Here is a 27,138-nt window from a genome sequence, read left to right as displayed (position 1 = left end):
GCAACAAATGCAGTTGAGTGACATTTTAATTTGACATTTCAATCTAGGCAAGTTTCAGTAAGAGACACAGGTACCCTTTTCCACCCCCATGAACATTTTAAAAATACCATGTAACCATTAAAACAAAGAGGTAACGCACATACATACACATACACACTACAATTGTATGCACAGGCTAAAAAGTTATAGGAAAATACTAAAATCCTCTTATTATTTATGGTAGATTTGGGCAAGATTAAGAATGATTTTTCTTTTTTCACAATTTTTTTTCCATAATGAAATCCTTTGTTGCTGTTGGTGGTGGCAGTTTGAACAGTTTTACTATGCATGTCTGGCTACCCTGAAACTCACTATGCAGACCAGGATGGTCACAAACTCTCAAGAGATCTGCCTGCTTATGCCTCCTGAGTAATAGGATTAAAGGTTTGCAATACCATGCCCCAAGCCTGCTCCTGGCTTGAAGTCATTTATTTCGAATAAAATACTGACATTTAATAAGCAAGTGAAAGAATGCTTTACAAAGGTCTAGATTTTAAGGGGCCCTAAAAATATTTAGGACGGACAGATGGCTTGGCTTTTAAGAGGACTTGGCTGCTCTTCCAGAGGACCTAGGTTTGAGTCCTAGAACCCATTTGGCAGCTCAGAAAGGTCTCAAACAAAAAGCCACTTTTAACATCTTTTAAACACCTCTGAGACAAATATCCTTAGTATGAGTTACATACTTTTCTACTATTAAGTAAAGAAGACATTGTTAGTTAGCACTAAGCTATCACTTCTCATTTTGATGATGGCTTGAAGGGACTCAGAAGCATTTAGTTTACTCATAGGCAAAAGTCAATGAAGCCTATGTAAACAAGCCATTCTGATTAGGCAATTTTCTTCTTTAACAGAATGAGAGGAAATCTTGTGTGAAGTAAAGCTACGACCCAAATCCAAATCATTGAACATGGCTAACTCAATGTCACTTGCTTGTGAGGGTATCATAAAATGAAGAGAAGCAGGCTTCTTTTGAGTGAACTGCTCCTACTGTTTCCTGGAGGCTTGTTTCCTCCTCCCCCACTTTCTCTTGTCACTAGCTATCTTAGAAATTTCACTCATGTGCTCCCAAACACTGATGAGTACAGGGTAGTACAGCTGGCCCGTTGTTCAGACGCTCCTCAGGATCTCAGGCGCAGCCTGTTTCCCGGGGCCCTCAGAAGTGAAACACCTTCTCTTACTAAAGCAAGCTCTGAAATTGCATCTCTATGACCAGATAGTCCACAATCTGGGAAAGGATAAGGGATGATGGCTATTTGTGAATTTCACAATTTAAATGTAAACCAAAATCATTTCCTAGGTTTTTACAAATCTTTATGCTCCCAGAGAAAAACAAATCCCATGTCTCCATAATTTTGGAAGCATTTTCTCATCCCAATTAAGGTTTTTCTACTCCTGGAGATTCTGCTGAATCTAGAAAAGGCTTTAGGAGAGGACAGTAGTGTAGGACTTCTGAAAGAGGTATCTATAACATAGTCACATTCAGAAATGAAGTTGGATTGCTCCATGTAGAGGGTACATGTCTCCACAGACAAATACAGAAATCCATGTCATATATGGAAAATAGTCATGTACTTACTGTTTGAGATTTCTTCTTTTTCTTTTTCATTGACCTGAAAAAGCCTTGCTTCTCCTTTTCTTTGAGCTGGTCAGAATGACTAATATTTTCAGGGCTTTTCCTAAATGAGAAGACATTTTTATCATATAGATCTCTAAATCACATTCTCTTGCCAATGTGTGACAAACATAATAACGGCTGAAAATGTGTGATCCCAGATTCAATCAGCCATGAAAAATGGAGCCCACAGGTAAAGGTCCTTTAAAATGCACAGGAGGAACTGAATCTAATCAGCATGGGGAAAGGCTGTTCTTTGGCACAGGCTTGATCACACTAGCAATTTGAGCGCTATTACAAATGATCTGGAACTGCACCGTGGGACCATTTTCCTGCTGCTGGAAGTCTCTGAATTAGAGAGTCTGTAAAATGCACGGCTTAGAGGGTGCCTTCTCTGTAACCCTCCAAGGGAAAGAACAGAAACATTTCCAATACCTTCAATTTTCTATTTACCTTTCAAAAACAAGCTCAACAAGTTTATTATTAGTAGCTTGCCAAGTTACTAAACATAAAAAAAATCAATGCTGCTATAGAAACATTATAAACAGAAGTAAAATTTGCCCTGAACTGGAAAATTCATATTTATTTATTAAACCTTTAATCTATTACACCTAAATAAAAAAAAAGTACTCAAGGGAAACAATGCAAGCACAATGCAATGCTCTAACACAGTATATCAGAGGTGGGGAGCCCTTCTACCTGAAAATGTTGATGTTAAGATTGATACCACCAATACCACCTAGGTAGTCTAATAAAAATAGAAGATACTCAAAATAGGAAAGAAGGCAGGTGTAGTGGCATATGCCTGTAACCCCAGCACTCAGGAGACTGACACAGAGAGAGGGAGCTGAAGGCCAGCCAGGCTATCTGCCAAGACTGACCCTGGAACAAAAACTCACTTTGCAAAAAAAAAAAAAATCCCAAAAGGGGAGAAAAAAGAAAAAGGAGAAAAAGAGGGGCAGTGGCTTGTGTGTGTGGGGTGCAGAGAACATCCTGACTTTTGGCTTATGCTCTTTAAAAAGCACCTCGACAGGTATTACTCTTTTACAAAATCTTGCATATTTACATATTCCCTAAAAGAGTGGGAGAATTCTTAAAAGTGACAGTTAATTTATATTCATGGTTTCAGAATACCTAACAGTGATGAAGTGATTCTAATGTTTAAGAGAATATGAGCAAAGCAGCATCCAGCTTATTTTATTAAAATATGTAAGCCAGAAAACTTCTAAATTAACCATTACTGGTTGCATGGCAGAAAGCACAATGAAGCTATTAAAAATAAATCACATCTTCAAAGAATATTCACTGACATGAAAGAATATTTAAACTACAACATTAAGCAAAAATATAATGATTTCAAGCTTTCTACATGTGATAACTCCAACTACATTACAATATAGGCTATGCACACGCACTTTCAATATTATTTATTTAATTTTTAAAGATGTATTTATTTTACGTGCTTGAGTGTTTATTCTGTGTGTATGTATGTGTATTATTTCTGTGCCTGGAGCCCACGGAGGTGAGAAGAGGGTATAAGGTTCCCTGGAACTGGGGTTGTGGATGGTTGTGAGACACCATTTGAACTAAGCCTGGATCCTTTACAGGAACAATGATAACTCCTGAGCCATCCCTCCAATCCCTAAATGCACTTTTGAAAAAGCAGGGAGAAATTACGATAGCAATCTTGGCTGGAGCTGTGGCTCAGTGGAAGAGCACATATACTCCATTCACAAGGCCCTGGGTTCCATTGCAAGCGCTGGGGAACAAAAATAGGCTCGGCCTCATGGCATACGCTTGTATTCCTAATTATGACTAAGGTGGAAGTCATAATTACTTTAGCGCATGTGCTTGAGAACAGTGGGTAACAAAGCGAGGTTCCCCCTTCTCAAAAAAGACCCCCCCAACCTGTAAAAAGCTCTATCTATGTAATAAAATTATTGAAAGTCCTTTTAATTTCTGAGAACAAATACATATGTCAGCAACAAAGATGACAGACTATTTTAGGGTTGGGAATATAGCTCAATTGGTGCTGACATTGTTCAAAGCCCTGTGTTTGACCCCAGAATCACAAAAACCAGACATGATGGCACACACCTGGAGTCCAGGCACCCAGCAGCACCCCAGGTGTTCTCGAAATCCACTAGAACTTGCGACTATAAGCGCCACTTAATAAATTCCAAGTTCTGAAGCACAAGTTCTGTGATTTAATCCAGCAAGACTCTAACTACTTTGGGAACGCAGAACAGGGCATTTATCATTTTGAAAGGCAGGAGGTTTAGATGTGGTTGCATGGGTGTGGATGGGATGGTGGAAAGTTACAGGTTCTATAGATGCAGTTGCAGGATGCCTGGGGAAAATACTCTCCTCATGAATGCAATCTCAGGAGGGCAAACTGGCATTAGAGCAGAATTTTAGTGCTAACAGGAAAGAAGGCTGCAGATGCTACTCTTAGGAGGAAGCAGAATTCTGCCTGGGGAGACAAAAGTCTAGCCAGGAGGAAGCAGAGAACAATATGCAAGTGAGAGGCTGGAGAAGTTGAGGATGAGAAGAGGAAGGGGGCAGGAAAACAGTTCAGAATTTGCACTCTGGCACCAGAGTTGGTTCTGGGAAACAGAATGGAAGACCCTCCCCAGGGTCTTTAAGGCACTGGATAAACTACGGTCTGGGCGGGGCAGGAGGAATGGTGAGTTAATTATTTCAAGCTGAAGCAGAGCAGGTGGTAGGGCTGAAATCTAGGCAGGGAAAGCTTCGAGGGGGTCAAAAGAAAAAGGGAAATATCAGAGGTGCACCCATCCACCGAGACAGTGGGGCTGATCTATTGGGAGCTCACCAAGGCCAGCTGGACTGTGACTGAAAAAGCATGGGATAAAACCGGACTCTCTGAATATGGCGGACAATGAGGGCTGATGAGAAGCCAAGGACAATGGCATGGGGTTTTGATCCTACTTCATGTTCTGGCTTTGTGGGAGCCTAGCCAGTTTGGATGCTCACCTTCCTAGACCAGGATGGAGGGGGAGGTCCTTGGACTTCCCACAGGGCAGGGAACCCTGACTGATCTTTGGACTGGAGAGGAAGGGGGAGAGGAGTGGGGGGAGGGGGAGAGGGGTGGGAGGAGGGGGAGGGAAATGGGAGGCTGGGAGGAGGCAGGAATTTTTTTTTCAATAAAAAAAAGAAAAGGAAAAAAAAAGAAAAAGGGAAATAAATCACCCAAGACAAAAGCTAGGATTGAGCTGGGCGGTGGCAGCACACGCCTTTAATCCCAGCACTCGGGAGGTAGAGGCAGAAGGATCTCTGTGAGTTCGAGGCCAACATGCTCTACAAGAGCTAGTTCCAGGACAGGCTCCAAAGCTACAGAGAAACCCTGTCTTGAAAAACAAAACAAAACAAAAAAGGTAGGATTGGAGCCTGAGTATGTTTGCATCACAACAGACAGAAGAAACTGAGCCTGAGCAAAGAAGGGGAGACACAAAGAAAACACAATGCAGAACGACACAGAAACATACACAAAACACCCTGAGAGAGGAAGAGCATGAGAGAGCAGCTATGGAAAACAGGCACGTGGGAAGCTGTGTGTGCACAAAGGAAGGAGCCTTGAGCAAGCAGCACTGTGCCAACTATCTGGATTTGTGGCCCCTATAACTTCACCCAGTACAGTGGGCAGCTTTGGGGGTCATATGAATTTCAGAGAGGGAAGCTTCGAGAAGAATTAGAGATTCAGTGACTGAGCTCATCCCTTGGGTAGCAGCTCTGGTCAAAATAGTACGGCTATGGGGTTTAGGAAGGACACACACCAAAGGATGACCAGGTAGGGGCTTACACAAAACTGTGACTCGTATGTCATCGAGACTAAGAACTAGTCTCATTAAGGGAGTCAAGATGAAAGAGAGCTGTTCAAAGAATCATTGTAATCAAGGAATGAAGGAATTGAAACCAAAACTGATGTAGAGTTCATCACCTTTTACTGAGCACTGTATTAGGTAATAGAGACAGATCAATCAAGGAGCTGACCTCTCACTCAAACTGCTCCCAGACTCAGGGTGCAGAGCGGAGGGGATGAGACAGTAGGGTCTTTGGACTTTAGTATAATCCCTCTGGAGCTGCATGGAGAGTGAGTGGAAGTGGGGAGGCATTGTTCTTGTGTGACACAAGAAAGTCAGTGAAAGAGTCTATGAGAAAAACTATAACACAAGCTATAAAGGACAAAAGATAGCTGTAACCCTGTCAAACAAAGCCCGTCATTCAAGTGAGCTTCACAGTTCTTCACTAGTAGGACTTCGAATGAACTTAGTTAAAGTACCAATTTTTAGCCCCATTTTGATGGCAGTTTTTCTAACCGGTTCACATACTTATTATTTATTTATAGTAAAGTCAATGACATTCATTTTATAAGCATGTACTCTAAATGGATACCTAAGATGTACAGCATTTCTGCAGGTCTGTGAAATGATAAAACGCACCCACTTTTGCCCCGTAGCTATGGCTTGTGATCCCTCTCCCTTTTGCACGCTGTGTTGTTAGCTAGAACCACATCTCATCCTAACGACCTCGGCACTAGCGGCTAAAACTGGGCAGAAGGAGGAATAAATAGTTTCCAAGTGAGGACTGAAGTGGCATCCTATTAGTAAAGATGATGCATCTGGCGGTGTTAAGTCTATTTTTCTTGTTCTGAGATATTTTGGCTTATCTCCCATTTCTTAAGTGGGTTCAAGACAACTGAGATGACCAGAATAACAGCTCTGGGTGTTAAAGTACAATATCTATTTATTGCTTTTAAGTATGACATAGTACCTTGATCTTTCCATCGCAGAACATATGTACACTGTACAAATATTCTCTTCCCAGAAGAAATTTAAAGCAGTACTATCATGGAAACAGACTGGCCTGAGGTTATGTGATAATTTAAGAACAGAAGTTTACCATGTTTCTCTGTGATAATTTAAGAACGGAATTTTACCATGTTTTTCTAATAAGACTTTCATGTTTGTGTTATCAACGGCATAGTTCTCTAAGATATAAAGAATATGGCAAACCAAAGAGATCTTGGTTAAGAAAAAATTAAGATGAGTCAAGCTTAATTAAAGATTTGATCATGGTAGATGTGATGCATGAAGGAGACAAGCCATAGAAACATTATCAGGAGGAGTACAGAGCCACTTCATAGCTGGGAGTTCTGGAACTTTACTGAACCATAGAATAGTAATATTAGAGTAAGGATGACTTGATGACATCTTGGCTAAAGATGAGCATCCCAACTGTACTTCTGATTCTTTTCAAAAACAATTCCATATATATATATATACACACACACACACATATATATACACACATATATATGTGGTGTAGGAGGTCCTTCTGTTTATGTGTTGCTTTCATTGGTTGAATAAAGAAACTGCCTTAGCCTAGTTGATAGAACAGAACTTAGGTAGGCAGAGTAGACAGAGCTGAATGCTGAGAAGAAGGGCAGAGTGGTAGATCCCATGGTTCTCTTGCCTGAGACGGACACTGGTTAGAATCTTGCTGGTAAGCCACAGTCACATGGTGATACACATTAATGGAGATGGGTTACTAATATGTAAGAGTTAGCCAATAAGAAGTTAGAGCTAATGGGTCAGGCAGTGTTTAAATGAATACAGTTTCTTTGTGATTATTTCGGGTGTAAGCTAGTCGGGCGGCCAGGACAAACAAAGGAACCCCTCCTCATGCAACATATATGCACACACACACACACACATATACACAGCTAAAGTTCTATTCAGACATGGTTATCATACACTAGGCCCTGCATTCAAGTCCCCACAACCAAACCAAATCAAACTCCTAAAACATACACACACAGAACCAAGAAACACCGCATTGCTAACAAGTCCTACCCTACTTTTGGATCACGTTTTTTGGAGAGGGAGGGCATTGAGATAGAATCTCACTACATAGCTCAGGCTAGCTTTAAACTGTCAATCCTCCTGTCTCAGCTTCCCAGGCTGAGAAGGCCAATACCACCAAGCCACATCAGCCCTGACTAGACTAATTTTTAAAGGATTATGCTAGTCTCTAACTGATACCGTTTTCGATTGCTACCACTTTATTATGCAACAACCAAGAAAAACCAGCTCCCTCTGTGCATCTGCATTCTGACACTTTAGATACCATTCTCAGCGCTTGTCCAAGTCACACCTTAAAACTAACAAAAGCTATACCTGTTTGCTTATGTTTTCTACACACTAGGGAGCAAAACCCACACACAAAGAGGCATGGACGTTTATGAGTAAAGTTAGAAGCCAAACAGCCAACAAACCATGGAAAGATTAAATGACATTAAGTCTAATAACCATAACTACTAACATAATGATCCCTTACAGTGTCAGGCACTGTTTTAGGTGCCTTTTTTATACACATGAATTTTTATATCACTTAATTATTATCATCATTCTATGCAGGAAGTGCTAGTACCCTGTGTCCCTGATCCAGGTTACAGTCGTTTAGCACCAAGTATGTTCTGTAACTTTCAAGCTTCAGTGTGTATGGAGTTGGAACAGCCCCTACCTCAGAAAGGGCAACTATGACAACTGAGACAATGCACACAGAGAGCTAGCTATGTAAACTGACAGTACCAAGTTCTCTGTCAATAAAAGAATGAGCATGATCAAAGACCTATCTGATAATTACGGCTTTTCTTTTACATGCTATTTAACAGAAATTTTGAACTTGAAAAAAATTACAACCCTCCCAACAGATCATGTTTTCCTTATTCTTAACAAAGGGAAACCTAGTGGGAAGAAGAACATGAAAAAGTTTATCCTGCATGTCTTTGAATTCCCAAATCTACAATTAGTACAAAGAAGAGCAAGAACAAACCAAAACACTCACCATGGATCAAATCCTGGCTGTCTTTTTGAATGATTGGTACCAGAACTGCTGTCAGATGGCAAAGAAGAAACCCGGGTGGACACATTATTTTCATGGAAAGAATTGTCTGGTCGTGGAGAGGGCACTGAAAAAAGAAGAAAAAAAAAGTTACTGAAGTGCTTTTCTGCTCGCAGTAGTTCTAATACTATTCCACAGCATTTTCTTTCACACAAACAAAGTCAAAGTCCCCAACTGCCTTTCCAGAACTTGTTTCCTGAGGGTGGCGGTGGTCCAGACACATTTCCCTCCTCAACTCCTTACATGGTAACCTGCAGGGCTCAGTTACAAGGATTTCCAAACAGAAACCTGGGCTGTCAACTGATGTACTGCAGAACATTTGAGGACATTTAAAGAAATGGGACATTATTTAAAGTATGGTTATTGTAACCACCCCACACCATGGTTTTTGACATTCTTTGAAGTTGAATCTTTCTTATAACAGATCCAACTAGGAGAAATCTATTCTTTTTTTTTAATTCTGTAAGACAGAGTTTGTTTGTCTAGCCCTGTCTGTCCTGGAACTCACTCTGTAGACCAGACTGTTCTCAAACTCACAGAGATCCACCTGTTTCTGTCTCCTGAGTGTGGGATTAAGGAAATGCATGTGCCACCATTGCCCAGCCTGCAAAATCTATTCTTAACCCAATATCATCCTTAACAATATGTGTACTGGGACACACAAATTACAGTTTAAGCCATGACAATGCAATGGTGTGCTGCTTAGATCTTTAATTATAAGGAAATTTGGCTATTTGCACAAAACTACTAATTTTCTATACATTTTCATGTAAAAATGAACAGAAATATAAACTATAATATATTGAGTAGTTTTTGCTTTGGGGAGAGCAGTAACCATGTTTTTGTAAATTTCTAAAGTTGGCTGTTCTGTAAATTTCACCACAAAATTAATATATGCACATGGGATATCAAGACCAGTGACACCAAGTAAGGAGTGCTGTATGTAATTACAGTACTCGAGGCTGAGGCAGGAGGACTGACATGAGTTCAAGGCCAGACTAGGTTACACTGAGTGCTAGGCCATCTTGATTGGGTTACAATATGGGATGTTGTCTCAAAACAACAACAATATATATGTGTATTTATATGGTGAATTACATACATGTATTATAGTTTTTTAGGTAAATAGTATGATTTCTTATTGCTTTTTCAGACATTATTACTGTTATTTTCCTCACCTTCTTCTATATTTATCTCAACTCTCTCTCCTTAAAGAGGCTCCCTTTTCCATTTCCCTGATCAAGATCACTTATATCCTGTCATTCCCTTCTCTACTGCTCCCCAATCCCCTATCTTGACAATGATTCCATTTTAATTTCCTGATTGCTGACTAGAGTGCAGAGATCTGTGAGCTGGAGCTGACCTAAATGTCCCCTCCCTGATGACTAGCTTTCACGGTACCAGAAGGTGTCATCCAAGTTTCCAAAGGCGGGAAACACTAACAGCCCTACTGTAGTGGTTTGAATAAGAATGGCTCGTAGATTTGAATGCTTGGTCTCCAGGAAGTGGCAATATTAGGAGGTGAGGCCTTCGAGTTAGGTATGGCTTTGTTGGAGGAAGTATGTCACTGGGTAATGGACTTTGAAGTTTTTAGATGCTCAAGCCAGGCCCATTTTTCTCTATTCCTGCTGCCTACAGATCTGAATGTAGAACTCTCATGCTACCATGCTTCACACCATGATGACAATGGACTAAACCTCTGAACTGTAAACAAGCTCCAATTAAATGTTTTCCTTTATGAGAGTTGCTGTGGTCATGGTGTCTTTTCACAGTAATAAAATCCTACGACAGTTACCTAGCTATAATGCCTATGAACCACATCAACAACCAGCATGGCACAATAACCCCAAGGATGCATAGTGGTATGGATATCTTGCTAGTAACCAACAGCTCTCTAGTTACACTGAAGAATGGCTCAACAAGAGGGAAACCATACCTGGCACTAAAATTCCTAGCTAACTACTCAGTGCTAGTGAAGTCATGGTTATTGGAGATTATTTACTAAATCATTTCAACCCCTAACAACAATCTATAAACATTTGTTTTTATAACCACAGATCAGTGCAGTCTTTACATTTTATTACCTCTGGATAAGAAAGAATGAACCCCTTATCAAAGAAACTTCTCTTTGCAATAGATGGAGACCACTAAGAAAACCAGAACCAAAAATCAAAATACAGAGTTGTGAAGTGTGATCTTAATGGCTATATCTATAATATACTCCTGAACCCGATGCTTTGGAAATACTTTGGAAGAGAGAGTGAGATTTTAAAAGGCAGAGAATTAGGAAATTTGCTGTGAGATTGTAGTTCCTAGGGACATATGAAGCTATACCCCTAAAGGCTCACCAATGTGCCCAAACATGAGTTGAGCAATGACAACATCAAAGGACATAACAAAGTGGACAAGAAAAAGCCCAGGAGGCCTCAACCTTACACAAAGAACTATAGGCAACTGAGAAAAGCTAGGAGCAAGAGAGGTGCCAAAAGGTCAGTTGTATGAAAACATATGTACAAGCAACATTATACAGACTGAGCAGGTTTCATTTATGAATATATGTGTATATATACATACATATATGCAGACAAAATTAGTGGAAAAGAGATCATAAATTTGAATGAGAACAAGGTGGAGCATATGGGAGGGATTGGAAGGAGGAAAGAGAAGGGAGAAATGTAATTATAATCTCAAAAATTAAAATTAAAACAACAAAAAGTGATACCATTTTATTACCTCTGGATAAGAAAGAATGAACATATTCTAGAAACATCTGTCTAGATAGATCTGGAAATATCTGTCATTTTTGAACTACTATTTTTCTCTAGGACTTCCCAGTATCATTGAAATAACAGGTGTTTCCAGGTGTTTCATTTAGTTGAAACTTTCCCTTCTATTTCTGAACTTCTACAAATTAAAATGTTCTATTTGCTAAATCTCCAAGTAGATTACAAGAGAAATAAAGAAGGTGTTTTCCCCATATTAACCAATTCAATCCCTTTGTAACCAAAATAGTATTTTCCAGAAGTAAAAGACTAATTCATTGATTTAAAACTCTATTTCCATTTTATTTTAAAGTATTTCCTCTACTAGGCATGATAGCACACACCTATAATTCTAGCACTTGAAACATAGAGAGAGAAGTCAGCTGGAGGCCAACCTGGTCTACATTGTTAGACCCTCTCCCACAAAGAAGGCTATTTTCTCTAATCATCTGTAGAAACAAGAAAGTATGGGACATTTTATAAGAAAAAAATTTACACTGAAGACATTCTTACTCAGGTACAAGACAAAAATTTTTTAATTAACTTTAATCTGAATTAAAAGTTTAGCCTTATAAGATTATAAAGTCGTCATGGAATGGGGCAGTCACTAAGAAGCATATTTGATGCCTTGTGCTTTTCCAAAGGTAGAGATGGGAGGGACCATAGTAGCCCAATCATTCAATACACATGTATTCCTGAGTAACACTTCTGTGTATTCATTCAGCTCAGATTACTAATTTTAACAACCAAACAACTGTCTGTGTCCCCTGATCCTAATTTCTGAACTTCCCCAGCTCTTTATATAAAACAACAGAAGGAGCAGGAAGTCAGGGAATGTAGACTTAAAAGTCAAGGCTGTGGTGAATCTTGCAGGCTTTGAACAGCTAAGCCTCCTGTCCATTTCTCCACCAAGGCACCGGGATTCTCGAGTATTTAGTACATTATCATCACATGGTTACACCCCAAAGGGGTTGCCTTTTTCTATTAACTGTCTCCTAAATACACAGCACCTCGAAAACATCTGTCTTAGCCATCTGTTCAACAACAAAGTATAGTTTTAAAGCTATGTAAATATTCTTGAATTCTGTTCTTTAAATCAATTAATAAATATTTATGAAACTGTGTGAGGCAGTCCATGCCTCCGGCTTTCCTTTCCTGCTCCCCTCCATCTGGGGATCAAACCCAGGGCTTCACACACACTAGGCAAGCACTCAATCACTGATTCCCAACCCCATCTTGAGAGTCCAGAATATTCGAGAGGTTCAAAATCTTGCAGAGAAACACAGAAAACAAGTACGATGTGGTTTGCATTGTATCACAGACATAGACAAGGGGCCATGGTTGAACAGAGAAGAAATACTTCTGGAAGCCTGTCACAGTGGAAGGGATCATAAAGAAACTAGAAGGAACAACTGGCTCCAGTAAGACAGTAGTGTGTTTCAGGGCATGAGAAATCCAGGTATGAGTGGGAACTTGTGTGTGGAGGTAGATGGGTGGCAGCTAGAGTGGACAACAAGGATGTGATCATAAACTACCTGGAATGTCATCTCAGGGAATTCAGATTTTACTTTGCTATCAATAGAAGCTAAGGTATTGATTGGGACAGTGAGGGCAATGGGTGCCTGATCTATTTCTTTCTCCTGTACTGCCATTATCTGACTGCTCTATAGAATTATTACACTTACTGGTGATTTCTTTTATAAAAGTGAGAATGAGGGTAGATATTTTTTCTCTGTTTTATCTACTAACATGTTCTAGGCATGTTCAAATTTCTGGCATTACAGTATCACATTGTCGTCTATAAAATTTACACTCTCGAAATGCACCATCAAGTTATTTTTAAAGATCTCAAACTGGGTATATGTTGGCATACACCTTTACACGCAACATTCAGGAGGCAGAGACAAGCGCATCTCTTTGAGTGTAAAGCCAGTCTGGTCTACATATATAGTTCTAGGCTAATCCAGGTCTACAAAGTAGTAGCCTGAGATTGATCCCAGGACCTACATGGTGAAAAAAAAAAAACCCTGAGTTCTACAAGGTGTCCTCTGACCTCTGACCTCCACAGTTATACCATGGCCTAAGTGCCCCCAGTCATAAAATAAATACATGTAATTTTAAAAATTCTCATGTTTTGTGTAAGTTTAGACCTTTAGTGCTGAGCTGTATTCATCACTATCATTTACATATAGCCACACTATGCAGATGGGTGGCCAAATTGTGCTGGGCACAAAGGGACATGGGTAAATGTCACATGAATGAATTGGTCTGGCCAATATCTTCTCAGAAGGATCATTCTGAGAACTGTTTGGATGGCTGCATGGAGACAGAGACTAGTCAGGGGCTAAGACAGAAGAGACAAGGGACTGGATGAAGATGGTAAGACCAGTAACAAAGAGATCTGGTTAGATGGTGGCAACACAGGCAAGACTGCTGTTGGTCTGGCTGGGTGGTGGTGGCTCACACCTTTAGCCTTTAATCCCCAGCACTGGGGAGGCAGAGGTAGGTGGATCTCTATGAGTTCAAGGCCAACCTGGAAGTAAGTTCCAGTACAGCCAGGGCTGACACAGAGAAACAAACAAACAAACAAACAAAACAAAACAAGAATACTATTGATCTGAAGTCCACTGGGGCAATGAAAATACAGTGGTGGACAAGGAAAGGGGTGTATTCAGCAGAAAATAGAGGAAGATTCTAGTAAATTTGGTGGGGGGTGGCTTACCTCTATAGAAGCTACCAACTCTCCTTGGGACAGGATCATTGTACAGATGCCGATTTTCTTTGGGAGCCGCGCCATCATCAGAGTGGGGGTCATGGTATACTCCACCCTGAGGGAGGAAACAAGGTTATAAAAGTTAAACCATGGCTTGATGATGGTGCTGCTTGGAACAGTCTAACCAGTGTCTAATATTTTTTTATGATCATTTTAAAGGAATACTTGGGCTTGTGGCATGGGGAAGTCAGTTCAACTTATTTATGGGAAATTGGGTACAGATAAAGTTTCAAAGCTAGGCTGTCATGCTGCTGAGCGAATGGCCCTTCTAAAACATTCTACGATGTAGCAACTCTAGAGCTCAGACCTCAGACTTCTGACGGGCGTGGAATGAAGTGGTGCCTTCTCTGGAGGACTCTTTAACAGAAGGTCTCGTCACAGTCATCTCTGGAGGGAGCTGTTCTCCAGGCTGCAAGGCAAATAGAAGGAGATTTCTAGAAACTTCCTACTCCTAGGGATGAAAACTCATCATGGTCATCATTTAATATAGTGAAGACCTTAACCAGCTAAAATAAAGATCATGGGGTGGCTTCAACATAACTCATCCCATAAAATAGTAAAGTACCTGATGAATGTAAAATAAGGCCAACAGATAGAAAGGGAGATTCTCATTAAAGTTAAGGCAAGTAAGGAATCCATTAGTCTGAAAATAGCTCAATTAATTATTTAAAACAACAAGAGAAATCACCTTTCTATCTAGACAGTTACAGCTCTAAGCAGCATTATGCTTAGAGATTCTATCAGTCAGTCTAAAATTGCTTTTATAGATTTTAGACAGAGTTCTCCAAAAGGGAAGATGCAGAGGCAAATCTATTTTCCTAGGATACTAACACAGTAGATGCAGACGAAAGGAAATACTTTGTGAATGCAAAAAAGAAAAAGAATAATCCCCCGTAATGATTTTTATCTTAAGAGTCCCTAATTCCCACAGTCTACGGTGCTTCCTGCTCCTTCGTCGTCTCCAGGACATCAGCTCACCTGTTCAATGCATTTCTTAGGAAGGATCATGATGATGCCTATCTCTAGAGATGCTCCCACTAGCTACAGCCCTCTCAAGTAGGTGAGTCACAACCCCAGCACAGCAGCAGGTCCTTAACAGTGTCCCAGGGGAAAGAAAATACAGCACATTTTCCACCCTGGGGTGGGAGGATTAAGGGACACAATTAGAAGGCGTTAGATGCATTTGGCATCTATATATTACGCACAAAAAGGATCAAGTCTAGATGATGTACATAAAAATATTTTAAGTTAAAAACTGAAATAAGATTGGTATTTCTCCCCCTTCCTTCCCACCACCATATTTAGAGAATTCTGGAAAGAAATTCATTTGGTACAGCAGCCTTTCTTCTTTCTACTTTGCCACCCGTACTGTTGACAAAGGCCCAGAGAAATATTTTTTTTTAAGGGAATGAGTTATTTACTTTTAAACTAAACTCAGTGAGGGTCCTCTTGCTTTTGAAAGTGGCTATAATACTTTACATGAGAATGAGTGCCATGATTTACTCAGCACCCTTGTTACCTTTCAAGCCTTCTGGCCACCTTCTAGCCTTTAATTGTGGCCTTTCTTAAGGCTTGGCATAGCACCTCCTGAACGGGACTTAAGTAACAGCTGGAGATGTGCAAAGTCGCAGCAATTGCTTATAATTAGCTTATGACCACTATGTTCACAGAAATTCTTTTCGCTGAACTCTCAGCGAGCCAGTCATTTGTTCATTTTTCCAAGGGAGACCGCCTTTTGTTTTTCTCTTCTGTTTGACACTTGCCTTGAAGCCAAAACAATTAGCTTGCTTTTGACCTCCAGCTCCATTCTATGGGCAGTGGCCAGGTCCTAGAGATCTTTCTCAACACTCCAGGTACTCTTATCTCTACAGTGAGCTCTCAAGGCCTCTTTGTCCATTCCTTTAACTCCATTTAAAGCCTCTGCAAATATTTACCTCCTGCCCACCCCTAACCGGGCACCAGGCCAACCTGCCAACATTTTATACTTGGGGACCTGGAGACGGCCTCAGAATCCCAGCTCTACTTTGAGTTAGGGAAAGTTGGGCAGCTCATCCACCTACTGTGAGCCTCATCTGAGAGGAAAAATGGTGGCTTAAGGAGCTTATAAATCCCGGTTCCAACTCTGAACTGGAGCTCCTAGGAAAGAAACCCTGAAGGCTTCCTTCAGCACTGCGGTGGACAAGTCCTGTTGTGTCCACTTCTGCACAGCCCTTGAGATCCACTCTGCATTCATACTGGCACCCAAGCCTGAATGCTCTCTCCACCTCATGTGAGAATTGTTCAACTCTTACATGTTCATTCCGACATGGTGAAGCCAGTTGGGATCCATGCAGCACCAAGTCTTCTTGGAATATTTTCCCTTTTGTCAATCCTCTTTCTTGTTATTATCGCTTTCTTCCCTAAACGGAAACCTCAACCTCCCTAGAAGTATCTGCTCAGAATTCTCCCTCCCCCTGGGAGCCTCCAACAGGGCCCAGACTGGATGGACAGAATTGCTTCCATCTTTCTTTTGCTACACGAGCACACTTCTGCATGGCTACTGTAATGACATTTTACAGTGTTAGAACAAATCATCTGTTGCCAAATGTCCCCTGTCATTTAATATACTTCAAAATGACAGGGGCACTTTAATCTCATCTTTCCAATCAGGGCTTCCTGTGGTGCTCAGCTCAGCTTCACTCCTCAGCCCGTTGACTGTCTACACAGGGCAGGTTGTTAGCTGCACTGAAGCCATTTCTGACTGTTCCTGCTCAGTGATTTCTCCCTGTTTCAATGCCTATTCATAGCCCGTGCTCTATTAATGTAGGCCTTTGTGATTTCATAATTTAGCAGGTCAAATGCTTGTCATGCAAACCCAATGACCTGAGTTAGAGACCTAGAACCCTCATAAAAATGGTCGGAGAGAAGCAACTGCACAAAGTTATCCTGTGGCTTTCACAGGCATGTCATACATACATTCCTTGCCCTATGTCATATACATATACACAATAATGGAAAAATACATAATTAAAAAAACAAGGAGCCAGAGAGATGGCTCAGCAATTAAGAGCATGAACTGCCCTTACAGAGGAACTGAGTTTGGATCCTAGGACCCATGACAAGCAGCTCACAACTTCCTCTAACTCCAGGTCCAAAGGTGTGTGACACCCCTGGCCTCTATAGACACCTGCAATTATGTGCACATACCCAGACACAGATAGACACACATACATAATTTAAAAACTCTTTTAAAAATCCAAAAGCCTGGGGAATTATCATTTACCCTAGCCTGAAGTTTAATTTATCTAGCTTAAGATAAATTTAAAATTCAGTTAAGATACTTGGTATTAGTAAAAATGTTTAAACAAATGTGGTTTAGAAAGATTAGAGAAAAATCCGCCCCCCCCCCCAAAGTTGAACTAACTAAAAGCCAATCCATATTTCTGATTTCGATAAAAATGATCTGTCAGCAAAACAGGTCAGAAAGGAACATTAAAAAAACAGATTACTAAAACCAAACTTGAGATGTCTTGAGCACTCAACAACTGATTTAAACATTTAAATAATAACTATTATTTTTGAGACAGGGTTTCACTGTATAGCTCTGGCTGGCTTGGGACTCACTATGTAGACCAGGCTAGCCTCAAACTCACAAAGATCCACTTGCCTATGTCTCCAAGTTCCCCAGTGCTGGAATGTGCCGTTGTGTGTGCCACTACACACACTAAATTATTTTTTTTTAATAGAATGATCCAAAAATTGCTTTCATTCACTGTCCCAATGAAAGCAGGGCTGACTGTAGTAGGAAAAACTGTATAACAACCTTATAAATATTCCTTGTAACACTTTCCCAAGATAAGCCACCAGAGAGATGAAAGAGGTACCTGGGGTGATAAGAGCTGCAAGCTGTTCGCTCTCGCCGCCATGCCTTGCCCTATGCTCAGGCTTCCTTCAAGGCCTTTAGCTCGAACTTTGTCCCGGGTCACGTACATGGAGTGCCTGTGGGGGCGCTGCTGAGAGGAGAAGGGGCTGGTGTAGCCTAGCCCGTAAGAAAATGACTCATGAGGCGCAGACAGCGAGTGCGAATGGCTGCTGTCCATGTGTTCAGGCAGCTTCAACTCTTCCATGGTTTTTGAGTGTCTGGTAGTAGTTCGGCGTGAGTCCAGAGTGCCCTCGTTTCGGTTATTTCTCGCGGAAGGGCTGAGCAAAGTTCTCGTGTCACTGTGCCTGGTGGGGGTTGGGCTGGTGGGAGAGTTCAAGTCCAAGCAACTGGATGGGAAGTATCTACTGGTATTAGTCTCAGTGATTTGGGCTCTGGCTTCTGAAAGGTTGCTCACAGACTTGGAGTCACTCAACGCCCCATGGCTTTTGGCCTTCGTTCTGTAAGATGGACTCCTGGAGGACTGGGGAATGGTGTCGATATAGCTGTGCCGACTTTGCTTCTCACTAGGCTGCAGCGTCCCTGCTTTGCTCTGGGAGCTTTCCATGAACGAGTGCCTGTTCTGTTGAGATCTGCTGGTGGACTTGAGGTACTTAGTGCCTGGACCTTCTGAAGGCTTTGGGTCGATACTGAAGTCAAACTCTGTTTTGGACTTGGCTTCTTTTGGGCTGAGAAGGTGTGGTATGTTGTTGTTTGTGAGATCTTTGCTGGAAGATCCAGGCTGGGTGCTTGCTTGGTAGGTCTTGGTATGCATTGGGCTGAGAGTAGCTCCAGCAAGGTTTCCATTCAGGAAGCTTTCATTTGCGGGAAGGCCTTCATCAGCCCGGGGCAGACCCACACCCAGGTTCTGAATGTCTTTGCTGTTGGATCTGTGGTGAGTCTGTAAAGCGGCACCCTTGCTGGATTGGTTTCTATGTTCAAAACAAAAGAGGGAGATCATTTTCCTTCAGTGCGGGCAGACAGAGCATAATGTTGAGAGCAAATAAGCAAGCGAACAGTAAATCAGAAGAGAACGTTCTAAAAATGTCCAAAGGCTCAGGATCGTTGTGAAGGAAGGAAAGAAGTTAAGGGCTAGAGGATGGGAAGGAGAGCTGCTTTCTGGATCTGACGTGGCTGTCGCCCTGTAATCTTCACCCAGAGAGGGTGAAGAGAGATGGGAGTCACAGTCTTTGGTGGTGGAGCCGCTGGTGTATTGCTCCCACTCCAGCTAACAACCCCTTACCATGTTCATGAAGGCAGCCCCAATTAAATGCAGTAGGCGGGGCACATACACCTGACTCTCTGGCATGAAAGTCAGACAGGGACTTGGGAGGAGGAGATTTGTTGGAAGAAGTAAGAGGATGACATGGTAATAGGAACATTTTGATCAAAAAAGACTGTGTGTGTGTGAGAGAGATTGTACGAGAAGAATTTTTCTAAAGAGGCAAAAAATGACTACAATCGCTAACCCTCTCAAATATGTCTCTATCAATAACAAGGAAGTTTCTCATACTAAGTCACTCAACAATAAAGCACTTCCTATGACGGTGTTTTGGCATCCTTAAATGTTTGTCTAACTTGCTGGCTGCCAACACACTCACCGAGAAAGAGTCAGCTAAAATGTGCTTTGGCTATGACTGTCTGGTACAGTACAGTTAGTAAGAACACGACAGCGAGCAGACATCTGAAAAGTCTTTCATTCGCTCCAAGGGCAGAAGGCAACACTCAGACTTGAAGGTTACCATGTTCCTTGAGCTTCATTTTGTTTGTAAAACCTGTAGGCTGTGTCAGATGCACACTCACAGTCCCTACACACACACACACACACACACGCACGCACACACACACACACACACACGCACACACGCACATATACTAGCATCTCATCTTCAGCCTGTAGAGTCCGTGGATGGGAATTCTAATGATTTAGAAGAAAAGATGACACTCTGAAAGAAATGTGAAATGACTAGTGAGGTTTGTTGGAAAACACGATGATCTGTGTTTATGTTTTAGAGAAGTGGCAGTTACTTGGGGCTCTTGAGATGACTCCTTGTACTTTTCACAGAAATGCATCAGGAACTGTTTAGATATCTCTGTGTAAACTAAACACGGATCCTATACTGGAACATAGGGTCTTAAGTGCTAATTGCTTGGTAAAAGACACAATTTAGTCTCTTCTTCATTTCACACTTCATTATTCCAAAGTGACTGAGCCCTTCTTTAGGACTCGAAACTTCATTTCCTACCTAGTGTAATATATACGAATAGTCACCCAGAGAGAACCCTTGTTCTCTGTTTGAAAGCCGAGATTGACATTCCACAAGGCAGGCTTGTTCTATTATAGCTAATCAAAGGATGAGCTTGTGGGCTTGAGACAGGTTCCAAAGTTAGGAATGCTTTACACAATTCCAATAATTTTTACTGTGAATTCAGAAAACGTTACAAGTGTTGCTACTGGTGAAGATGGACTGATTTGGAAGAATTTTTTTTTTTCCTATCAGACACTAATTGGAAGAAAGGTTCTTTTGGGCTGTTGCTATTTAATAGGAATAGCAACCCACAAAACTATGTCTTCTTATTTCCCCCGATTTAGAAAGGAATTACAAAGGAGAGTTAAGTTTTATTTTCTGTTAAATGATGTACAGAACCTATCTTCAGATCAATAAAGTGCAGTGTCATAAAAGATGTCCACAATACTGATTACAGGCAGGGTCAAGGAATTTCTCTCTCTCTCTCTCTCTCTCTCTCTCTCTCTCTCTCTCTCTCACACACACACACACACACACACACACACACACACACACACACACACATGCACACACAAACACAGTATGGGGGTAGAAAGAAAGAAATGGGGGGGGGTACTGAGATACATTACAAAAAGTGCCCTGGGCAAGCTCTGGGACAGAGAGGCTCTAGTATTGGAATAAAGGATAAGTTCTTTTTGTAGCAGTCAAAAGGAAAGTCTTATTGGATGATGCATCTGTGCCATATCTAGATGATTAGTGGGCATTTCATTAATTATCTAAGGAACAAATTGTGCCTTTTACTTTGAGTCTAGCCCTTAACAGCTGAGCCATCTCTCTAGTCGGGCTGTTCCTTCTCCTTCATATTGGTTACCTGTGTAAAGACATTTCGAAGGAGCCAGGCTCTGGACAGTGTGCTCTAAGACAGAGTGGAACTAGGGCTTATTATGGCTAACTCTGACAAGATAATAGCCCTGCTTGTAGACAGACAACAGCCTTCTTCTGAGCTCCACCTACTTGGAGGTTATAATGGCTCAGCAGAATACTCCATCCAACAACAGCAACCAGTTAGTATGTTCCCTAGAGGCATCAGGGTTTAAACTACCAGAGTTGCCTGATTACTTACATCCTGGTAACCAAAATATCTCAGTAAGTTTTTGAAACCTCAATTATGATAGATGTCTTATCCAGAGATAGGTCTGAGTAAGTGTGTTGACTATTTTCCACTTCTTTACTCAGTCCTAGCTTCAAGAGCATAGCACTGGAGATCAGGTCCTTCGGGTCCTAGCTGGCTATCTCCTGGCAGGGCTGAGCAGAGGAAGGAAGTATCACAGAAAAAGGGAGATGGGAGGCTGAGGATGGAGGCAAACATTCCTGTTTCTTCCTGGCCAGGCACCCTGATTCAGGTCCCAGTTCAGCCCTTCCACAGGGCTCCTTGTGCCAAACTCTAGCTCTCCCTGGAATCATAGTTTCTCCCTTTCCCTTCAGGAGAGGATATAGCAATGGCAGAAGTGTTTTAACTTCAAAACAGGACCAGGAAGGGATGAAGAATAGGAAAGAAATCTGTTAGAGCTGCTAGAACCCTTAGAATTACTACTACGCAAGTCTACACATGATCTTACACACATTCACAACAATATAAGAGAAAGGAAGCTGTAAAGGGAAGGCAGAAATGGTTGTCAAAGATCCAGATCCATCATAAATAAACAGCTACCCTGCATGTTTCCATGTCAGGATTAATTGGAAGCCATTGAGCTTTAGCTATATGGTCATTTCTATGTAGAAAGGGCACCATATTATCTTCACATTGGAGCTCTGGCAAAGCACAACAATAAAAAGCAGCTTTGAAAATTCCATAGATCTCGACACACAACTGCAAAGAATCTGTTTTAAACTGGCAGCCACTTAGAAAGATTTAATGTATAAATCACTCAGTCACTTGTTTGTTTTAGAGGCAGGGGGGCCGCGCATTGTCTACATCAGCCACAAACTGCTCGAGGCTGGCCTTGGATTCACAATTCTCCTGCTTCCACTTGCAGAGGGCTGGAATTACATGTGTGCACTACTGTCTGGCTATAAATCACTCTCAAATGGTTGGCAGACTAGATAAATGAACCGACAGTTAATGTGTTTACTTAAAATAAGTTTAAAAGCAAAAATATCTGGGCATGGTGATATAACTCCAGCACTTAGGAGGCCGAAGGCTAGCTACAAGTTCAAGCCTAGACTTGTACATGCCATAGGCAAACAAGCAAGCAGAGACAGAGGCACAACACTGTATTAATAGGGGCAGGTGTATTAACAGGACCACTGAGAGGATAAGCAGTCAAAATGACATCACACCATGCACAAGGTGAGGGGAACCTTAGAAGAGTCTGAAGGTGACAAGCAGTGACTGAATAATGACTGAGTTCACTGCCTCCTAGAGAGAAAATGACTTGGGATCTGGGGTGATGTAAAATATTATTTGAAAGTGTGGTACTTTTGTTTATGCTGTGGAATATTCGTTTAATGATGTAAATATGTATTGCTTTTGTCTAAGTCTGTGAAGATGTGATACTTTGCCTGTCTAAAACACTTGATGATCTAACAAAGAGCTGAAGGGCCAATAGCTAGGCAGGAGAAAGGATAGGAGGGGCTGCCAGACAGAAAGAATAAATAGGAGGAGAAATCTCAGAACAAGGAGGTGCAAGAGAACAAGAAGAGGAAGATGCTAGGGGCCAGCCACCTAGCCACACAGCCAGCCATGGAGTAAAAAGAAAAGTATACAGACATAAGAAAGATAAAAGCTCAGAGGGAAAACGTAGATGGAATAATTTGAGATAAGAAAAAAAAAAAGCTGGCCAGCCTTGAACACATTGGCAGAGGAAACCACTTCCTAAATATAACCCCAGCAGCACAGACACTGAGAGAAACAATTAATAAATGGGACCTCCTGAAACTGAAAAGCTTCTGTAAAGCAAAGGACATGGTCAACAACACAAAATGGCAGCCTACAAAATGGGAAAAGATCTTCAGTAACCCCGCATCAGAGGGCTGATCTCCAAAATATACAAAGAACTCAAGAAATTGGTTATCAAAAGAACAAATAATCCAATAAAAATCGAGTACAGACCTAAACAGAGAACTCTCAACAGAGGAATCTAAAATGGCTGAAAGACACTTAAGGAAATGTTCAATATCCTTAGTCATTAGAGAAATGCAAATTAAAACAACTCTGAGACTCCATTTGACCACCTGTAAGAATGGCCAAGATCAAAAACACTGATGACAACTTATGCTGGAGAGGTTGTGGGGTAAAGGGAACACTCCTGCACTGCTGGTGGGAGTGCAAGCTGGTACAGCCCCTTTGGATGTCAGTGTGGCAATTTCTCAGAAAATTAGGAAACAGCCTTCCTCAAGACCCAGAAATACCACTTTTGGTATATATCCAAAGGATGCTCAATCGTGCCACAAGGACATGTGCTCAACTATGTTCATAGCAGCTTTGTTTGTCATAGCCAGAACCTGGAAAAAAACCTAAATGCCCTTCGACCAAATAATGGATAAGGAAAATGTGGTACATTTACACAATGGAGTACTACACCGAAGAAAAAAATAATAACATCTTCAAATTTGCAGGCAAATGGATGGAGCTAGAAAACATCATCTTGAGTGAGGTAACCCAGACCGAGAAAGTCAATTATCACATGTACTCACTCATAAGTGGCCTTTAGACATACAGCAAAGAAACCCAGCCTACAAATCACAATCCCAGAGAACCTAGACAACAATGAGAACCCTAAGAGAGATATACATGGATCTAATCTACATGGGAAGTAGAAAAAGACAAGATCTCCTGAGTAAATTAAGAGCATGGGGACTTTGGGAGAGGGTTGAAGGAGAGGGAAGAGGCAGGGAGGGGAGCAGAGACCAACGTAGAGCTCAATAAAAATCAATGAAAAAAAAAGAGAAATAAATTACTTCTACATCCCATACATAAAAATTCTCAGATGCCAAAATTGGGTTCTAGAGAACGAAGAAAGTCAGGGGAGGCTGCGCAGAACACCATTTTCCTAGAAAGCATGATGTGAAACTCCTAAAGAGTTAATAAAGAAGGGTGATCAGACTAATACAGTGTAAAGCAGGGAGGAAGGGAGGGGGGAGGGGAGGGAGGAGGGGAGGGAGGGAGGGAGGGAGAGAGGAGGGGAGGGAGGAGGGGAGGGAGGGAGGGAGGGAGGGAGAAGAAACAAGTTTTCAGACAGATATGGCGACAAGCCTGCAATCCTGGCACTCAGGAGAGAGGGGCAGGAGAACTCAGGAAGCCTGAAGCCTGTTTGACTCCCTAATGGTTTCTCAGAGCTAGGATTACAGGAATGCCCAGGCAAGAAACAAATATTTTAATGCTCGAAAAGTGTTTTTAAAATGTACTACTTTTAATTATTGGCTTCATTCTTTTCATATGCTTATTTTTATTACAAAAACACCCCTCATTTCTCAATGATTGAAAGGCAAGAACAATAAAATCACAAAACCCTTCTTAAAGCGGCTTCTTATTTTAGTTCAGTTTCGGTGACCCACACATGTTCAGTGTCTTCTTTACCTTTCAGGAACCCCCTTCCCGTCATTTACACAACATCAGCTAGGTCTTCTTAATGCTGTCTGAGATGCTGGAAACCACCTGAGTTTCTAATTCAATGCTACCTTTCCAAGGGATCGCATAGGGTTTCATCATACACTTGTTAAATACAAGAAAGTCTTTAAGAGTCCCACACAACTCTTTAATTATAGTTCTGAATCATGTAATAAGCATGCAGAAGATATTTTTGAATAAAGGGGGCTTTCCTTCTTTTCTCTAATTGCATAATTTTAGCAGCCACCTCTTCCACCTACTTCTAAGACCACGACTGCATTTGTATTTCCTTAGAAGGGAATATTTACCTATTAGACAGCGTGCTGCTTTCCACGTGGTAAGGTTTCCTTTTCGTTGACCTTGAAGGAGACCGATCCAAAAGTCTCTGGGTTTGAAATGTAGGGTGATTCAAACACTGCTCTGTCAAATATCTGTCAGCTGGGTCCAACTTCAGTAAATTCTTGTGAAATAAAAGTTGAGGAACGGAAAGAACAAAGTTGAATTTAAACTCTACCAATTACCTTATCCTTTCTTCCTAGAAAAGAAATATGTGGTCACTGCAAAATACCTAGCAACAATAGCTCAAGGAATGAAAAAAAAGTCGCCCACAACCTGACAATTATAGTCCTCTTGGTAGAAATCTTTCTAGCTGTGCTTATGAGTACCACATATAATCTTTCTGCTATAATACCTGGCTCGTGGTATGCACTTGTTTTTATATCCCATTCTTTTCACTTACTTATAAAAAAACATATTTTTTGCAGTATAACTTAAACATTTAAAAACCTTTTTAATAAGCCTATATTTGCATTCTTCATCTTTCTACTGTCTTTAAGATACCCAGTTATTCTCTCTGGAGACAGAGCACTAGTTCCCCGTGCATTATACATTAGGTATATTATATATACATGAGGTATAATCTGCACATACTTTCCTCTGACTCTTTTCATTTTACCCCCATAGTTGTAAGCACACAACTGTATGTATTTAGTTTCCCTTCCACTTAGCATGCAATGTTGAGATCATTCCATAAAGTACAGAGCTTTAACTCTCTGTGTATACTTCATACTTTGGTTTTAGAATTCCCAGATGACTAATAGGTCACATTGTTTCCAACAGTTTCCTTTTTCTGAAGCACGTGGCAACACACCATCTCACAATATGCTTTTTGGGAAGGGTGGGGAATGAAGCGAAGGCTTTGTGCATACTGAGCAAGTGCATAACAATCAAGCTACATCCTCAACCTTACAAGGAGGTGTATCTGGGCAACTGCAGGCTGAGCCCCGAGCCTCTGCCTCCTCCCATCTTAATAAGGCTTTAAATGATTGTCAGAAGCTTGTGGCATGAGTCTCTCATGATTTACTCAGCAAGCATCCTACTACTAGATACTTGAATGATAGCCACCTTTCACTATCATGATTAGTGCTATGTATGACAAAACACTTGAAATCGAATGGAGTCTTTCTTAAAGGTGGCACTGGTAGGTATTGTCCCTTCATGCTGCCAAATTACCAATTAGGAAGGTTGTTTTAAATTATAATCCTCTCAGGAAGTGTTGGAGTCTACCAGTTTCTGGGGACCCTCACCAACAATAGGCATTCTCACACTTCTTAGGAGTTGCAAATCAGATATTATAAAAGCTTCTGTATCACAGCTGTTTGTTTCAAGTTATTATTGCTGTGTATGTGTGTGTGCGCGCACACACGTGCATGCATGCACCACGTGTGTGCAGTTGCCCTCCGAGGCTGGAAAAGGACATGAATCCCCTGCAACTGGAGTTACATGTGCCTATGAGTCATCCAAATAGGTGCTAGGAACCAAACATGGGTGCACTGCAGGAGCAGCAAGTGGCTTTAACCACTGAGCCACGGCTCCAGTCTCTCTTACAGATGTTTTGCCTCGTATCTTTGCTGTTAGCAAGGCTGCTGACCAGTCACTGACACAGTCTCCTCACGTATTTTCCTGTTTCTGCAGGCATCCCTACTTAGTTTTAAGTGTTCTTTGTTCATTAAGGCACTAGCCCTCTGTGTTATGTGGAATGCACTAACAAGTGTTTTCACTAAAATTGCTCATTTTAGCTGGACAGAATTTTTTAGTTGATTGATAAAATGATCAAATTATCATAAAAAATAATCAACATACCCTAACACAGGGCAATAAAGTGCCGGCATTCATTCTTCTAGGTATTTGTTATCTCAGGAAAAGGAAGATGGGTAAAATTCCAACATTCACAAATGTGCTTCTAGCTCAGTTTGGTCTGATCCATAATATA

General features: G+C 41.2%; 1 protein-coding gene across 2 annotated transcripts in view; it reads right to left on the bottom strand.

The window, feature by feature from the left end:
- The window catches only part of Cdkl5 (cyclin dependent kinase like 5), a 217,009-nt gene that overhangs the window by 30,565 nt on the left and 159,306 nt on the right, over nt 1–27,138 (bottom strand). For both annotated transcript variants that reach the window (XM_050164371.1, XM_050164372.1), the window contains exons 12-17: nt 25,175–25,326; nt 17,974–18,940; nt 14,418–14,519; nt 14,060–14,165; nt 8,519–8,642; nt 1,616–1,715 (exon numbers count right to left, since the gene is read on the bottom strand). In XM_050164371.1, the coding sequence (XP_050020328.1) occupies nt 1,616–1,715; nt 8,519–8,642; nt 14,060–14,165; nt 14,418–14,519; nt 17,974–18,940; nt 25,175–25,326 (1,551 nt within the window). The remainder of the gene's footprint in view (nt 1–1,615; nt 1,716–8,518; nt 8,643–14,059; nt 14,166–14,417; nt 14,520–17,973; nt 18,941–25,174; nt 25,327–27,138) is intronic.

Source organism: Alexandromys fortis, unplaced genomic scaffold (genome assembly GCF_014885135.2).
Source record: "Alexandromys fortis isolate MF-2015 unplaced genomic scaffold, M_Fortis_MF-2015_v1.1 scaffold_147, whole genome shotgun sequence".
In the NCBI taxonomy this organism is placed as follows: domain Eukaryota; kingdom Metazoa; phylum Chordata; class Mammalia; order Rodentia; family Cricetidae; genus Alexandromys; species Alexandromys fortis.
This window is presented reverse-complemented; position numbering and strand designations above follow the sequence as displayed.